Source organism: Marmota marmota, unplaced genomic scaffold (assembly GCF_001458135.2).
Source record: "Marmota marmota marmota unplaced genomic scaffold, marMar, whole genome shotgun sequence".
In the NCBI taxonomy this organism is placed as follows: Eukaryota; Metazoa; Chordata; class Mammalia; order Rodentia; family Sciuridae; genus Marmota; species Marmota marmota.
This window is the reverse complement of record NW_025999961.1, coordinates 16904471-16922673: the sequence shown is the minus strand read 5'-3', so window position 1 is coordinate 16922673 and position 18203 is coordinate 16904471. Positions and strand designations below refer to the sequence as shown.

General features: G+C 34.0%; 1 protein-coding gene across 1 annotated transcript in view; it reads left to right on the top strand.

The window, feature by feature from the left end:
• The window catches only part of Smc4 (structural maintenance of chromosomes 4), a 33009-nt gene that overhangs the window by 10367 nt on the left and 4439 nt on the right, over positions 1-18203 (top strand). The window contains exons 6-18 of the mRNA XM_015496406.2: positions 279-443; positions 2207-2334; positions 3136-3276; positions 3975-4125; positions 5654-5818; positions 7247-7480; positions 9301-9486; positions 9833-9994; positions 11058-11283; positions 11387-11466; positions 12533-12685; positions 13569-13695; positions 17710-17899. Coding sequence (XP_015351892.1) covers positions 279-443; positions 2207-2334; positions 3136-3276; positions 3975-4125; positions 5654-5818; positions 7247-7480; positions 9301-9486; positions 9833-9994; positions 11058-11283; positions 11387-11466; positions 12533-12685; positions 13569-13695; positions 17710-17899 — 2108 coding nt within the window. The remainder of the gene's footprint in view (positions 1-278; positions 444-2206; positions 2335-3135; positions 3277-3974; positions 4126-5653; positions 5819-7246; positions 7481-9300; positions 9487-9832; positions 9995-11057; positions 11284-11386; positions 11467-12532; positions 12686-13568; positions 13696-17709; positions 17900-18203) is intronic.

Genomic DNA, 18203 nt, shown 5'->3' with positions numbered 1-18203 from the left:
TCAAATTTAAATATTGTTTCATTTATATTTAATGGACATTCTAAATCAGGAAATATCTTTTGGCTTTGTATGTATATATAGTATACACTATAATATTTTAAGAATTTATGTGAGTATGAATACACATTTCTTATCCCTGATGTAAATTCTCTAAGCCACTTGATGAGCCTCATTTAGTTCTTCATTACTATTAATTGTTAATTGAGTACCCCAAAATCTCACTGAAGACTGATTTAGCTAAACATATACAATGATTTGAAATATGACTTTTTTTAAAGGGTGAAGTTGAACAAATTGCTATGATGAAACCAAAAGGACAGACTGAACATGACGAGGGTATGCTTGAATATTTAGAAGATATAATTGGTTGTGGACGGCTAAATGAACCTATTAAAGTCTTGTGTCGGAGAGTTGAAATATTAAATGAACATAGAGGAGAGAAGGTAAATCTTCACTGAGTCAAATAGTCTTATTGTAATTCATAATTAAAGAAATGTTTATTTTAGATTGGAATTTCTTTTTTTATATATTAGTTACACATGACAGTATGGTGATCTTGACATATCATACATTTAAATCAGATGGGATATAATTTCTCATTTTTCTGAGTGTACAGGTTGCAGAATCATATTGGTCATACAGTCACATGTATACACACAGTAATAATAATGTCTGTTTCATTCTACTATCCTTCCTATCCCCCCAACCCCTCCCCTTCCCTCCCATCAGTTCTCTCTACCTAATCTAAGGTAATGCTAGTCTTTTTTTCTCACACATTCATACATGTGTTTTGTATAACGATGAGGGTCTCCTTCCACCATCCATGCAATTCCTCTTCTCCCTCCTTTTCTTTCCCACCCCTCTTCCCTATATAGAGGTAATCTTCTTCCCCTGCTCTTCCTCCCTACCCCATTTTGAGTCACCCCCCTTATATCAGAGAATACATTTGGCATTTGTTTGGGGGGGATTGGCTAACTTAGCGGAATCTGCTCTAATGCCATCCATTTCCCTGCAAATGCCATGATCTTATTATTTTTTAGTGCTGAGTAATATTCCATTGTGTATATATGCCACTTTTTTTTATATCCATTCATCCGTTGAAGGGCATCTAGGTTGGCTCCACAATCTAGCTATTGTGAATTGTGCTGCTATAAACATTGATGTGGCTGTGTCCATTTTTAGGTCCTTTGGGTATAGTCAGAAGAGGAATACCTGGGTCAAATGGTGGTTCCATTTCCAGCCTTCCAAGGAATCTCCATACTGCTTTCCAAATTGGCTGTACCAATTTGCAGTCCCACCAGCAGTGGGTACCTTTTTCCCCCGCATCCTCGCCAGTGCTTATTGTTTGTCTTCATCATGGCTGCCACTCTTACTGGAGTGAGATAGTATCTTAGAGTAGTTTTGATTTGTATTTCTCTGATTGCTAGAGATGATGAACTTTTTTTTGTATATTTGTTGATTGATTGTATATCCTCTTCTGAGAAGTGTCTGTTCAGGTCCTTGGCCCATTTGTTGATTGGGTTATTTGGGTTTTTTTGTGTTTAGCTTTTTGAGTTCTTTGTATCCTAGAGATTAGAGCTCTATCTGATGTGTGAGGGGTAAAAATTTGTTCCCAGGATGTAGGCTCCCTATTCACCTCACATATTATTTCTCTTGCTGAGAAAGAACTTTTTAGTTTGAATCCATTCCATTTGTTAATTCTTGGTTTTAATTCTTGTGCTATAGGCGTCTTATTGAGGAATTTGGGGCCTAGTCCCACGTGATGGAGATTAGGGCCTACTTTTTCTTCTATTAGATGCAGAGCCTCTGGTTTAATCCCTAGATACTTGATCCATTTTGAGTTAACTTTTGTGCATGGTGAGAGATAGGGATTCAATTTCATTTTGTTGCATATGGATTTCCAGTTTTCCCAGCACCATTTGTTGAAGATGCTATCCTTTCTCCAGTGCATGGTTTTGGCACCTTTGTCTAATATAAGGTAGTTGTAATTTTGTGGGTTAGTCTCTGTCCTCTATTCTGTACCATTGGTCTACTAGCCTGTTTTGGTGCCAGTACCATACTGGTTTTGTTTGGAATTTCTTTTTTATACTAACATGTAAGATGAACATGCTACTTGTTGATTGTTTTTATCTAATGTTGGCATATTTTAAATTCAAATTATACATACGAAATGTGTATTGAGTCTTTAAATTTGTAATTTCTGTAGTTAAACAGAGTTAAGATGGTGGAAAAGGAAAAGGATGCCTTAGAAGGAGAGAAAAACATAGCCATTGAATTTCTTACCTTGGAAAATGAAATATTTAGAAAAAAGAATCATGTTTGTCAATATTATATGTAAGTATCTTGATTTCATCAATTTTTACGTAAGTTCTAACCATTAGCCTCAAACCCCTTTTTTCGTGTAATAGAAAAATTTGAAGACTAAAGTAAAAAAAGTTGTAAAAATTGTTGTAAGTAATAAATTAAAATATAAGGTCATAGATAGTGACATTTTAGTAACCTGAGGATTCATAAGTATTAATTATTGTTGTGTCTTCTTTTTTCCTCTACAGTAATGCCACATAATAAAAGTAACTGTGTTCTTCTGCATTTTGTGCACTGGTGCCTCCTTTGTAGTATTATTCTTGTGTTTTGGGGCCTTATTACAAAGTTATAAGGGTTACTTGAACATAAGCACTGTAATACTGTTTAACAGTTGAATCTGATAACCAAGATAGCTAAGTGACTAATCAGGGAGGTGGTAGTGCATACAGTGAGTACACTGCACAAAAGGGGAAAATTCACAGAACAGCATGTAATTTAAAACTAGCAAGTTGTTTATCTCTGTAATTTGCCATTTACCACTTTCAGGTGATAGTTGTCTGCAAGTAACTGAAATCATGGAACGCTAAATAAGGGGTAAAGGCATATTTGTTTAAATTTATGTAATAGCAGATCTAATTTTATTTCTTTACAATGAACTTATTTTGTTTCGGAATTCTAGCCTTGACCTTGGGGTTTTTTTCCTCCTCAGTAGCCCGAGATAATTGTAAATTGCAGTTAAGAATACTTCCGAAATAGCTTATTTTAATTAAATTGTTGTACAGTTTTAGAAGTGGCATTTTTGGATCTCCAATTTTTTTCCTTTCTCACTAGTTACGATCTGCGGAAACGAATTGCCGAAATGGAAACTCAGAAAGAAAAAATTCATGAAGATACCAAAGAAATTAATGAGAAGAGCAATATACTATTGAATGAAATGAAAGCTAAGAATAAAGCAGTAAAAGATACAGAGAAGTAATAATCTTTTGAAAAGTTCTAAAAGTATTGCGATTGAGTTAATCTTATTATGTGTCTACATGTAAACTTACTGTTGACACATTATAATGTATTTGCTAATATATAAATAAGATGGTCCCTTTTTCAAAAAAAAAAAAAGAGAAACTATAGTTGGATGCAGGGATATGTTTACACATCTCCACCTCATTGTTGTTAGAGGTTGAGGGCCCAACTCTTTAAGTCTTAAAATAGTGGGGGTGCTACCCCCTAGTGGCAAAACACAATAACAAAACCAAAATTGAGCATTAGAGCTGACAGGTTATTCTATTAAGTCCACAAATCTAAATCAGAGGTAGAATTTGAATTATCTTAATGTCATCATGACCCTACTCTGCCAATAATCGATTATCACCAGTGTTTCTTACCGATGCAAGTTTCTTTTTTGTTTAACTTTTATGGTTTTTATATAAATAGACATATAATAGTTACTGGAAAACAGTATTTCCTTTCCAGCTTAGAAAAACAAAGAAATCCTAATAAACAAGAATTCTAAGGTCTAATTTCAACTGAGAGGGAAGATCAGCTTGAAGAAGAGAGAATTTTAGGATTCTAATAAAAATTTGGACATATTTATAGAGGAAGTATCCCAGGAAGGCAACATAACATAGCCTTAAAGTAAATTAATATCCAAAATAATGACTGATTTGCTTTGCTAGGAAACTGAATAAAATTACAAAATTTATTGAGGAGAATAAAGAAAAATTTACACAACTAGATTTGGAAGATGTTCAAGCTAGGGAAAAACTAAAACATGCCACCAGTAAAGCCAAAAAATTGGAGAAACAACTTCAAAAAGATAAAGAAAAGGTAGGTATTAGAAAAAACCATGAAAATTTTATGTCTGAATATTATATCTGGTTTTTCACTTTTCACAAATTATTACCCCTTGTTTCCTAAGAGAACAAATTAAAAATACAGATGTTCAGTGTTTTATCTCTGAAATGTTTTGCCCCTGCCAAGGGAAATCTTGCATACAGTGACTTGGAGCTTGCATTATAGTAAATGCTGTTGGGAGAACATCTCCCAAATCAACAGTTCTATTTTGGTGCTAATGATAATTTTTTTCTAAAACAGTGGTTTAAAAAGAAATTTTTTATTTTGGTGTTAAGGACCTTTAAAATTTTGACCTCGCCCCGTGCCTCCTTCCTACCACCACCAAAATCAAGCTTACAGGATCAGGGAAACATCCTTGATGAGAAAGCTCATAATTTACCAGGGATCAATCAACTATTTTTAGATCAAACACAAAGAAAATGAACTTTGGACCAGAATATGTAAAAGCCTAACTACTCTGGCCAGAGACAGATTCTAATCAACTGATATTTAAGATTTTTCAAGCTATGTTCATAACTTTATCAGACATTAATAGTTCTGACACCTAAACTCCAACCCTCTGAAAAAGCTTTCTTTCATTTAGTGACAGAGTAATTACAGTGGAGGCTCTGCTTTACCTCATAATCATTTATCAAATGTATTTTATTAATAAAGTACTTGATGCTCAATATAGCTAAAACAGGTTATGTAACTATTTGAGGGCATCATTTGTGGGAATATTGAATTTCTGTAGTACTCGACAAGATAAACAAATATAACGGAGTTAGGAGTAACCCCAAAATTGGATAGAATAAACAAAGTGTATTATAGAAACACTAGCTTTTTTAGGCATAAAATGTGGACATGTGACTATTACCAGAGGACGTTAATAAGATAAAATATTAGTTCAGCATGGTGACTCTGGAAGGGTAAAGTTACAAAAGATCTTAGGACTGAAGTGAGGGAATAGAGTAGAAATACTTCTATTTTACAATGAAGGATAGTTTAGAAAACTCCATGTGATCAGGGCATTTTTATGGCTAAAGAATAATGTATAGCCTAAAATCAAAGATAGGAAACAGACTTAAAGCTCTGCCAGAAAAATTTTTCTTTCATAAATGAATAGGGAATTTATAAAATTGGTTTTACCATTAGACTAAGAGTACTGAAATTACAATGAATAAATGGTAAAATACCGGGCAAAGCCAGTTAGTTCAAATCTAATTACAAAAAAGTAGAAAAGTCCTAGAGATCCCAGGAAGTATTTTCCTTAGTTTTGGGTTTTATTGGGGGGCAGAGGGAGGTGGGAGTTGTTTTTTGCTTGGTTGGCTTTTTTGTTTTTTGGTTTTTTTGTGCATGTATATGTATGCTTGTGTGTAAACCAACGGCCTCTGCATGCTAAGCCAATGCTCTACCACCAAACCTTGCCCTTCGCCCGAAAACTGCTTTTTGAATCAGTCAATATTAGTAGTATTAGACAGCCTAAAGGAATATGTTCTATAACTTTGTTTTCTAATTTCAGGTTGAAGAACTTAAAAGTGTACCTACCAAGAGTAAAAATATCATAACTGAGACAACAACTAGAAGTAATTCCCTTGAGAAGGAAAAAGAGAAAGAAGAAAAAAAATTAAAGGAAGTTATGGATAGCCTTAAACAGGAAACACAAGGACTTCAGAAAGAAAAAGAAGTGAGATTTGTCTCAGTGTTTATTTTGGTGGTGGGTGAGGGGGCAATAAACTTGAAGATTGTTTCTGTAGTAATACTACAAGCTAAATTATAAAATCTCATATTCCTAAAACTACTCAGTCGGTACTCTTTCCCCTTTTATTTTCTGCTTTCACATTTTAAAATTAAAGAATTGAGATTTGTAATGATTTAAAAAAATGTACTGTCCAATACTTTGGCATATAGCCACTCTTAAGCCTATTGAATCATAACGTTTTTTCTTATCTCTGATAACTAGAGTGTTGGCCACCTATAAAATTTGTGTCCTTACAAAACACAGAATAACTTTTTTTTTTTAATAGCACTGGGGTTTGAACCCAGGTGTGCCCTACCCTACTCTTTTTTTATTTTATATTGAGACAGGGTTTTGCTAAAGGCTGCCCTTGAACTTGGGATCCTTCTACCTGATCCTCCTGCGTCAGCCTCTCAAGTATCTGGGATTATGGGCATGTACCACCAATTTTATGGCTCTTGAATAATAGTTAAATACTGTAGCACTTTTATTCTTGGTTCAAATCCTAGCTCAGTCACTTACTATCTCTACTTTGTACACTTTGTTAGTTCTCTAGATCATCTTCCTCAAAATAAGAAAGAAAACGTCTACTTAGGATAAATTAAAAATGAGTAAATTTATATTAAGTGCTTAGAATGTAAGGAATTATTAAATGTTACCTCTTAAGTTATTTTATAATTTCATTAAGAAAATAAGAGCATGTGGTGTCACATTGATGTGTGTTATCTACTCAACAGAAGGGTGAAATTAGCTTTGATTTTATTCAAGACAGTCTTTTGAAAATGCTAAGCATGTAAAATGCACACTTTACTAAATAATGATAATTGAATTTTATAAGTAGAATACTTGTGTCATTAAGTGGCAAATGTAGTTAAGTTTTATAATGGAATATTTAATGAATGGTAGATTTATATGTTTGCTTATTTAATGTATGTTGAGTACTTCTGTGTACCTTGCATCCAATGTCAGAGCCAGGATTTGAATATCTTTATTCTTCAGCATAATATAAAATATAAATTCACTTGAGAATTTTCCAAGTAGTTCTTACACTTGGTAATCTGGAAAGATTGTGAAATCTAAACTTAAGACCAATGTTTTTCTCTTTGAATTATTCTTTTTTGTTTTAATCTTAAAATGAGTATACTAAGATCTACCTCATGATGCTCTTATGTGATCACTTGGGAAGACTTTATGTACAGAACACTGGCAACTAGGAATGAATTATTTGTCTGTTCTATTCATAAGAATTGTTTATTTCTATATACTATGCTTGTTAAAATCACCTTTCTTAAATTGACTTCAAAATTTATGGTTTTCATTTCAGCTTAGGTTTAAAAATAAATACATTTCAGAATTAATGGAATCATATTTTAACAGAGTCGAGAGAACGAACTTATGGGTTTCAACAAATCAGTAAATGAAGCACGTTCAAAGATGGATGTAGCCCAGTCAGAACTCGATATCTATCTCAGTTGTCATAATACTGCAGTGTCTCAATTAAGTAAAGCAAAAGAAGCTCTAATTGCAGCTTCTGAGACTCTCAAAGAAAGGAAAGCTGCAATTGGAGATATACAGGCAAAACTTCCTCAAACGGAACAAGAATTAAAGGAGGTAATAAATCTTTGCTTTTGTATTTTGCCTAAAAATTATGTGTCAACTAGTTTTGTAGATTTGTATAGTTGTTTTTAATCTCAGCAGCTAAGTGATTATAGATATCTTTTCATTTAGTCTAATCTCAAAAGAATGGGGTCAGCATTTCATTATCCCATATTCGAAAGAAGAAACTGGGGCTGGGGTGGGGGAGGAGGGCTGGAAAAAGGAAGATACTGAGGAATGAGATTAAGGATATTATGTGCATGTACAAATATGGCATAAAGAATCCCATTATTATGTGTAATGCACCAATAAAATTTTTTTTTTAAAGAAAGAAAACTAGGGCTGGGGTGTAGATCAGTCAAAGAGACCTTGGCTAATATGTGCAAGGGCCCTTGGATTGATCCCCAACATCACAAAATAAAAAGAACCTTATCCTCAGAAGCATCAAATAGCAAGTAATCAGCACCAAACAAAAGAACATTTGTGTTTCTCTAAATCTCAAGCGTAGACAACTTATGTTAAGGGTAAATGAAAAACAATGAATGTATAAACTTTTTGGTACCAGGGAGCTTAACCACTGAGCCATGTCCCCAGACCTTTTTATGTTTTATTTTGAGACAAAATCTTAAGTTGCTGAGGCTGGCTTTGAACTTGCTATCCTCCTTTCTGAGCCTCCTAAGCTGCTGGGATTACAGGCATGTGCCACCACTCCTGGTTGCAGACTATCTTAATGTATTTTTTTCTGTTTTTGAATCTATGGATGTAGTTTGTTCTCTTTCTGGAACTCCAGAATATTATGTATTAATGAAGATACCTCACTTAGCTCATCAGTATGCCACAGGCCCCAATCCTTGAGTGAATAAGATGACTAACAAATTTCATAAACTTTATAATCTCCAAAGCCTCAGTAGGCAAGATGACAATAGAAAATGCTATTTGGGTGAGGTGTTATGTGTCTGTATTTCCAGCTACTTGGGAGATTTAGTCATAAAAAGAGTTGAAGCCATCCTGGGCAACATAGCAAAACTGTATCTTAAAAAAGAAGAAGAAGAAGAAAATGGCTCTTTTTCATTTTAGTATATTTGTAGTAATCTGATCATGAGGGGCTTTTGTGACCATGTAGAATTTTAATATAAATTAAATTATATCCAACGTTTATTCTATTTTCCCTGGTGATTCACTTTATTTTTTGAAAAATTATATCTATAACTTGAGCATTTACCAGTTAGTAGAAATAATTTAAAGGTAAGAAGTGGGGGGGAATACCAGGTAGAAAAGATAACTAAATTGGAGATTGAGAAATTGAGAATTTCATTTGTCTGTAGTTCTCTTACTGGCAGCTTATCTTTTTCCCCTTTATACCTTTTTTGTTTTCTTTCGTTTTGTTCTTTTATTTAACCAGAAAACAAAGCACATCATAATTGTAGTAGCCCAGTCACACATACCTAGGATCCTGTTCTGAGATCTGCTTTTGATTAGCGAAAAACTTAAGTAGGACATACTTAAACATGACATTACGGTGGGTGCCAAACTGGGATTTTCAGATTTTCATAGCTGTAGCTCTGCTTCATCGGGGTGGACTGTTCCTGGAACCATATTGTACCTATTTTCTCTTTTATTAACCCAAATAATTTATATCTTTTTATAGAGACCCATCCATATTTTTCATAGCCAGACCATTGAATGTTATATGAAAGCTTAGTTTGGGCTCATGTGTGTATTTTTGGTCTTTTCTTTAATTGTTATTGAAGCATTACAATTATATCTATGTATAATTGGACATATTTAGGATCTAATGTTTCAGAGTTTGATTTTTTTTAACTTTTCACTTATAGAAAGAAAAAGAACTTCAAAAACTTACACAAGAAGAAATAAACTTCAAAAGTTTGGTTCATGATCTTTTTCAAAAAGTTGAAGAAGCAAAGAGTTCCTTAGCAATGAATCGAAGTAGGGGGAAAGTCCTTGATGCAATAATTCAAGAAAAAAGATCTGGAAGGATTCCAGGAATATATGGACGATTGGTAAAGTAGATTTGTTTGGGAAAGGTTATGTTTTCTAGACAAAACATTGAAAATTATATTCTTATTTTGACTTAACTATATAGAGGGTCATTGTATATAAAATAACATTTTTGCTGGAGTGACAACTCATTTTTTAAATATTTTGCTATTATAGTTTTTTATTTAATAGTTTTAGGTAATTATAATTTTATATATACCAAGAAAAAAACTAATAGTGATAAGCAAACGTAACATATCCTATTTTTTAAAATAAGAATTTGATATATTCTGGGTTTAATAACACACTTAAGGTTTTGGTTATGGTAATTGTGTGCTAATTTTTTTTATCCCTCCTCTTAATTATTAGGGGGACTTAGGAGCCATTGATGAAAAGTATGATGTTGCTATTTCATCCTGTTGTCAAGCATTAGATTACATTGTTGTTGATTCTATTGATACAGCCCAAGAATGTGTAAACTTCCTTAAAAGACAAAATATTGGAGTTGCAACTTTTATAGGTTTAGATAAGGTAGGTATTCATATTAAGCACTTATAATTTAATTTTTTTCATGCCAACTGTTTTTTTTTTTTTTTTTTCTCTTTCTAGTTTTTCTTTTACCACTATTTAATAAACACTGATAAGTTTTGAGGATGATTTTTACATGGTTGTGGGGAAAAAATCTTGGAATGCTTCTACTAAAGCAATACACATTTCAGTGTTGGAGGGACTGGCAGTTTGTTTTTCTGACTTTCATCAATAACTACTTTTCCTCAACAAAAATATAATATTAACTCACACAGTAAAATTCACTACATTTAAATATGCAGTTGAGTGGGTTTTAGTATATTTTATATTTGCAGGGTTGTTTATCCATGAACGTCTAATTCCGGAAAATTTTCTCTGCCCCCTAGGCATTAGCAGTCATACCCAATATCCCTCTCTCTCTCTCTCTCTCTTTTTTCTCTTTCTCTCTCTCTCTCTCTCTCTCTCTCTCTCTCTCTCACACACACACACACACACACACACACACACACACACCAACCAGTGTTTTTGTCTCTGTAGATTTATCTATTCTGGACATTTTATATAAATGGAATGATATGTGGTCTTTTGTGCATAGCTACATTAGACACCTATTTTGTAGTATGTGCCCATCCTTCATTCCTTTTTGTTGCTGAGTGATAATCCATTGTGTGGATAAATTTGTTTCTCCATTTGATGGTAGATGGACACTAGGATTGTTTCCAGTTTTTGGTTCTGGGTTTACCTGGTTATGAAAAAATCTTGCATTGGCAATAATGCTGCTGTGAAGATTCATATACAAGATTTTGTGTGAATGTGTTTTCAGTTCTCTTATAGTAATTCCACTCATAGGTATTTACCTGTCATTGTAATTCTATGTTTAACTTTTTAAGGAGCTGTCCATCTGTTTTCCACAGAGGGTATACTATTTCCTACCAGTCTATGAGTTCAAATTTTTTCACATTCTTTACCAATCTTTATGATTACAGTTTATCTTAATAGATGTGAAGTGGTGTGTCATTGTGCCTCACCACCCACCCCACCACCCCTTTTTTTTTTTACCATTCAGATGACAGTATGGGCAAAAAAAATGAACAAAATTCAAACTCCTGAAAATACTCCTCGATTGTTTGATTTAGTTAAAGTAAAAGATGAGGAAATCCGCCAAGCTTTTTACTTCGCTTTACGAGATACCTTGGTAGCTGACAACTTGGATCAAGCCACAAGATTAGCATATCAAAAAGATAAAAGATGGAGAGTGGTAACTTTAAAGGGGCAAATCATAGAACAGTCAGGTAAGAGTGTTTTGTGTGTGTGTGTTTTTTTTTCCCCCTGCCATTGAATTTTATTGTTGATGGGTAAGACATCTAAGAATGGCCTCTCTCCCATGTTCTCCAGGTACAATGACTGGTGGTGGAAGCAAAGTAAGGAAAGGAAGAATGGGTTCATCATTGGTCATGGAAATCTCTGAAGAGGAGGTCAGGATATGTAAAATTGTAGTCAGGCTTTGTTTTATGGTTTTTTAAACAGGTTTACTGAGATAAAACCTACACACTATAAAATTGGGCCGTTTTTAAAAACTATTCAAATTTTAAGTTAACAGATTGAATTTTCTGTTGACAATTATATATGGCATTGGGAGTTTTTAATGTAAAGTTCTAAGAACAAAACATGTTAATTAGAAAGTTTATGTACCTCAGTGGTAGATCATCCCCAGTACCAAAAAAAAAAAAAAAAAGCTTTAAGTAAAAATACAAGCTAAATATATACATCTTTTCAATTATTATATTTAAATCATACAGGTATTTCGTAGTTCACTTAAATGTTCACTTACTAGTTGATATTTAATGTTCAGTCACAGAATTATTGCTGCATTGTGTAATATCCAATATTTTCTGTTTCTGAATAACTCTTTAAGGTGTATGATTATTGTTCACACATTTTCTTTCAGGACAACTGTAGGTATAGCTCAGTGTAGAGCACTTGCCTGTATTGCTAATGCCCTGGCTTTAATCCCTAGCACTAAAAAAAGGGGGAATGAATTTTTTTCCTGTACTTATTATTCCACAAAAGGTAGATGAGAATATAAAAATATCCAGTTCCATTATCACCCTCAGGACAGTATATAAACTTCTTTCTTGAAAACATATTTTTCCCCTAACTTTACCCAATGTTACTGGCCTCTTCATGTCTGTAATAAAATTTAAAAGGTTGATGATTGGTTCTTTTTGGTTTCTTTAAAAAAAAAAAAAATGTTCTTGGCTGGGAAGGGAATAGATAGTTCAATGGTAAGTTCATATGCTGGTTACCTTTTTCCAAAATGTTGGGTTTCTCTCCCAGCCCCCCACCCTCCATATTCTGAACTAGTGGCAAGTTTACAGCACGATTTATTGGCCATCTGCGAAGCTTACAGTGTTGGCATTGTTTAATGTTCTAGTCATTAAAATCAGAAATTGGGGCTTTCTTTGTTCATAAGTTGACTTTGCTATCAATTTGAAATGACCTATAGAGAAAGCTGAACTTTATTCATACTTTTCTTTTTAGGTAAATAAAATGGAGTTGCAATTGCAAAGGGATTCTAGAAAAGCTGTGGAAATCCAAGAACAGAAAGTACAACTTGAAGAAGCAGTAGTTAGATTAAGGCATAATGAACGAGAAATGAGGAATACCTTAGAAAAGTTTACTGCAAGCATCCAGGTATTGTATATGAGGGAGAGCAAAACTGTTGGAGTTCTGCAGCACTTTGGCAGAACCAGTTTTAAATATAAGGGATAATTTTGTTTCCCTGAATACTAGTGGGTATTTCCCTGAGTATTAGCACCCACCAAAGCCATTCCTGTTTTCCATTTGTATGCAATAGAAAAAAGAATTCCCTTAGCCAACATATTACCATTTATTTCATTCTCTTGAAAGTGGAATGTTTTGTCAATTTTTAAAAAGCAGTGCATTTTTTAAATGCACTGCCTAAAAAAAAGAAAAAGAGCCAAAGGATCTTCAAAATGTTTAGTGTGCATGTAATGTTTGCATGTGGTATTTTAATTTCATACTAACTTTACTTCCCTTAATACATTTTTCTTTTCAAGCCAGTATAAATTTCCTTTGTTTTCAGTTGCTCAAGAGCATCTAATTTATCATATTTTGATAAGTTTTTCTGCACACTCATGCAATTATTTTAAATTCCTAAAATTAAAAGTATATTACACAATATATGTACAATGTTTAAGGCATTTGTTGTATAATCCCAAATTGCCCTCAAAATGGGTTCTTATTCATGCACTACAGGTAGCATATACAAATAATTATTTTTCCAAGTCTTTGAAAACTAGTCTTAAGTATATTTTAAGTTTGCTACCTTCTGTATAAAAAGTGGCATTTTAACTTTTCTTTATAATGTGCTTACACATGTTCTTTTGTTGGCAATTTTTACTTTCTGTATTGTTCATGTTTTCTGCCCTTTTCCTGTTAGTGTTTGTCTTTTCTTAAAGATTTCAATAGCATTTATTAAAAATTCAAAGTGTTGAAAACAGTGTTATTGTTACTGAGCTAAAATGTTGACCTTAAATATTAAACATTTTTATAGCGTTTATCGGAGCAAGAAGAGTATTTAAGTGTCCAAGTTAAGGAACTTCAAGCTAATGTACTTGCTACAGCCCCTGACAAAAAAAAGCAGAAATTGCTAGAAGAAAATGTCAATGCTTTCAAAACAGGTTTGTTTAAAGAGGCCGATTGTTTGAAATATTTTTAAGTTTGCATTGTAGGATAAATTGCAGTTAAATAATTATGTATAAGGCACTATACTGCCTGTTTTATGGTTTTTACTATTTAATTCTCACAAGGCTATAAAGTCTTCATAGCCTTGTTTGACAGCACTGAGTGTTTTATATATAATATGCCTAAGGTCCTACAGCATATGGTGGTATACGTGATACGATCTGATTCCAGAGCCCATGTTTTAAATTTTATATTCATGTACCTTGGTCCTAATCTTCACAAGAAAGCTTCAAGATAATAAATTTATAGATTTGGAGGAATCAAATCACTCAAAGAAAAGCAAACAGGAAATAAATTATATGCACACAAAGCAAAACAATATTTATTTGAGAGAGAAAGAAAGGGTCTCGCTTGCCAAGTTACTTTGGGTCTCCCTGAATTGCTGAGGCTGGCCTTGAACTTGCAGTCCTTTGCCTTGGCCTCCCAAGCCGCTGACTACAACCTTTCTTCTTGTGCTATATGCATATGTAAACATCCTGCCAAAATAGAATCTTTAAGCAAGAAAGTAAATTCATAGGCAGAATTGGCTGTGTAGCCTTTATTAGAGTCCCCTGTTTGTGTACTTGAGTACAACCCTGCTTCTGTTTCCATGTTGGCTCTAAACAAAGGAAATGGTAGTTTATGCCACAGACCTCTTCTAGGCTTATAGCATCTTGGGCACTGGCTCCAGAAAAACACAGTGGGCCTTCATTATTGCCTTAATAGGCATCACTGTTACATTTTGGTTCATGAGCCAAGGAACACAAATATTGACTGTCCCAAGAAACTGATAAGGAAGCCAAACATAATGATATCCACCTCCAGTGCTTCATTGGGGGATTACTTGAACTCAGGAGTTTAAGACCAACCTAGGCACCATAGCAAAACCCCATCTCAAACAAAAAACTTGGGAATTAGAGCAATTATCTATATGCTCCAAGTAATAAGGGAGTTTTGTCTAGAAAGATTCTAAGCAGACATGTCTAGTGTGCACATCAGATATTCACCTATACCCATACTTTTTGTGTTTATTAGTTTTTTTCTTTTGTTTTGCTTTGTTTTTTAATTTGTTGGGTTGTTTGTTTTTGTGGTGATAGGTATTAAAGCCAGAGCCCCACAACACTATGCAAGTGCTCTACTACTGAACTGCAAATCCCCAGCCCTATGTGCATTTTTAATATTCAAGCATTTGCTTATTTGGTATCTGCTACTGGCAACCTTTCATTTAGGTGCTACAGACTTAGTGGTATATAAAATATCCCTCTTTCTAACGAGCTCACAGTTAAAATGGTACAGAGTTTGAGCAGAAGACCCAAAGGAAGTGTAAGTATAACCTTGTAGATAATTTGGGAGAAAAGCCTTCTAAGAATGTAGAGGAGTAAAATGCAAAAGCCCTGAGGAGTATAGTACAGTGTTCAAGGATGGAGAACTCTATATCTACAAGGGCTTTATAGGCCATGATAAAGATTCTAAGTGAAATAGAAAGCCATTACGACAAGTGGCATTATCTGACAGTTTGGTGTTTTGGGTGGGTTTTTTCCTTATTGAATTTATTTTCTCTTTAATTCATTTTTGCTGACACTGACTTGACAGACTCCTCGCCCCATATATAACTATTTCTGTGGCTGTTTTTATCATGTCGTTGATAACAGCCCTTTCTTAGGAAAGCTGAAGGAATCTGTTATTATAAATTGAAAAAGATTATTTAACTTTATTAGGTACTCTATATATCTCCTCTCATAGAAATGCTAGGTATTATCAGTAGACTCTAATCTGATATGGAAGACCCATTTCAACAAGCTTAACATTAAGATTCAATAGGTAATTTGGTAGAAATTTAAGTTGGAAAAAAAATTGTCTCTGGGTGAGGCGACAAGGTGAAAGCAGAGAAATTGGTGTGTTATTGCAGCAATTCAGGCAGTAGGTGGTGACTCATAACTAGTTTCTAAGTCTTGATCATGTCAATGTTTTGAAATAATAAATGGCTAGATAAACCTTTAATTTTACAAGCATCTTATTTTTTAGATAAGTTGTTAAATGCAGAATAGCATCTTCAAAATTACAGGCTAGAGTTTTCTACTTCTAATGGACATACTACTATAAATATTTAAAAACAAATACATGGTGGGTACTTGGAAACGAGATTCCTTCTAAAAAATCTCATGGAGGCTGATTAGGGGTGGAAACTTTCTAGGCTGCATATTTGACCCATCCCTCAGTCAATGTCATGGTGGTAATGGCCCCCAAAGCAGCTTATGCTCTACCCACAAGTGAGCTGAGCACAGAGGCATCCTAATAGTAGTGTAATCACAAAGGTCGTCGCTGTAAGATAATTCCATCAACACAAATGCAGTTACTCAGATCTGTAAAAAGCAAATACCAGTGTAAGCAATATATAAGATGTTTATAATATCCTTAGGAAGAAAAAAACAGGAGTTGGTTTTTTTTTTTTAAGAGCCAAATAGTGATCTCAGAAATATAAAAACTATGGATGTTGGAATTAACTTAGGAGATGGGCTAAAAGATAGTTTTAAGCATATCTGGTAATGTAATATATAACGGTAAAGAAATGAGAGCTATGGATCCTAGCTAGTGGTAGAATCATTGTCTAGTTTGCTCAAGGGCCTAGATTTGACTCCCAGCACCATTGAAAAAAAGAAATGAAAAAGTTAAGAAGTTTTGAAATTCTACCACCTACCGAACAGGATAAACAAAAGAAAGAAATAGTTAAGACTCTCCTTTTCTCTCAGCAAATCTTTTTTCTTTTTTCTATACCTATAGGAGCTTTGTGAGAATCTCTGTCCAACCAGCTTAGCTCAGTGTTTCTGATTACCTTCCTAAACACGAATATTCTTGGTAGCTTCAATTTCCCACCTTTTTGCCACTTTTAACTTTCCTGTATTGGATAGTGATTAAGATTCAAGTGTGGAGAACAGAATCCACACTAACTACCTGGCAGTGTTCATAAAGTTTATTGACTGACCACCAGAATCTCTTTAACTCCCTTACAAAAAAATCCCGACTTCTCTGTGACTGCTTGCCAACAGAAACATGTCCAGTTCACAATTTATGCCTTCCAAGTTACACAACTAGCTTTGATTGGATGGACCTAAATAGTGTCTAAACCCTAGGTACACAAGAATCTGGGAAATGTATACCCTTCTTAACCATAAGAGCAAGTACCACTTCATCTTATATCCTTCCATTTTATTATAACATATGAAGAACAAGTTAGGTTAGCAAAGGAAAATAACCACAATATTTTCACCAGACAAGTTTATACATTAGTCTAAAAGCTAAAAAATGTGAAACCAGTAGTCAATGAAGTACCCTAAGAAAAAGTTGAAGAGATCTTTGAAAACGGCAACCTGAGTGTAAAGCCATTAAGAAATTAATGGGGGCTGAGGTTGTGGCTCAGTGGTAGAGCGCTCGCCTAGCGTGCAAGGCCCTGGGTTCAATCCTTGGCACCACATGAAAACAAATAAATAAAAAAAGGTATTTGTGTCCAATTACAACTAAAAGATAGTTTTTTTTTTTTTTTTTAAGAACGAAATGGGATGGGCACAGTGGCACATACCTGTAATCCCACCAGCTCAGAAGGCTGAGGCAGAAGGTTCACAAATTCAAACCCAGCCTCAGCAAATGTAAGGCACTAAGCAACTCAGTGAGACCCTGTATCTAAATAAAATACAAAATAGGACTATGGATGTGGCTTAGTGGCTGAGTGCCCCTGAGTTCAATCCCTCTTACCCCACCCTCCAAAAAAGAAATCAATGTTTGTGTTCCCAGCTTAAGCAGAGAATTTAAGCTTGTGCATTTGTTATGACATGGTGTTCTGGCTTTTTAAATACTTTTTCCTAAATGTCTTAAAATTTGTTATCACGCATCAGGGTTAGGTCATTAAAGAAACTTAACAAATGTGCTCTTTAGCACAGAAATATGAATTAAACTCTTTTATTTTTTAATTTTAGAATATGATGATGTGGCTGAGAAAGCTGGCAAAGTTGAAGCTGAGGTTAAACGGTTACACAGTCTCATTGTAGAAATTAATAACCATAAACTCCAGGCCCAACAAGATAAACTTGACAAAATAAATAAGCAATTAGATGAATGTGCTTCTACTATTACTAAAGCCCAAGTTGCAATCAAGACTGCTGACAGGTAGAGTATGCATACTGCCCCATCTCTTTTTCTCTACCTCCACATTGGAAAGGGGATTATATTTAAATATAACATTCCACTAAGTATTTCTTGTGTTGTTACTTACTAAATCTGACTTGTTCTTACCTAGCAGGACTTCAGTAAGTGAAAATTTACAATGAACATTGATCATATAGCCAATTTAAAAATAATAATAGTAAACAGGTATGCTTTGAGGGGCTGGAGTTGTGTAACTCCAATAGTTGTGAAGGGCATTAGACATTTATCTACTTCAGGCAATTAGATGTAACTTAAATAGATTTAG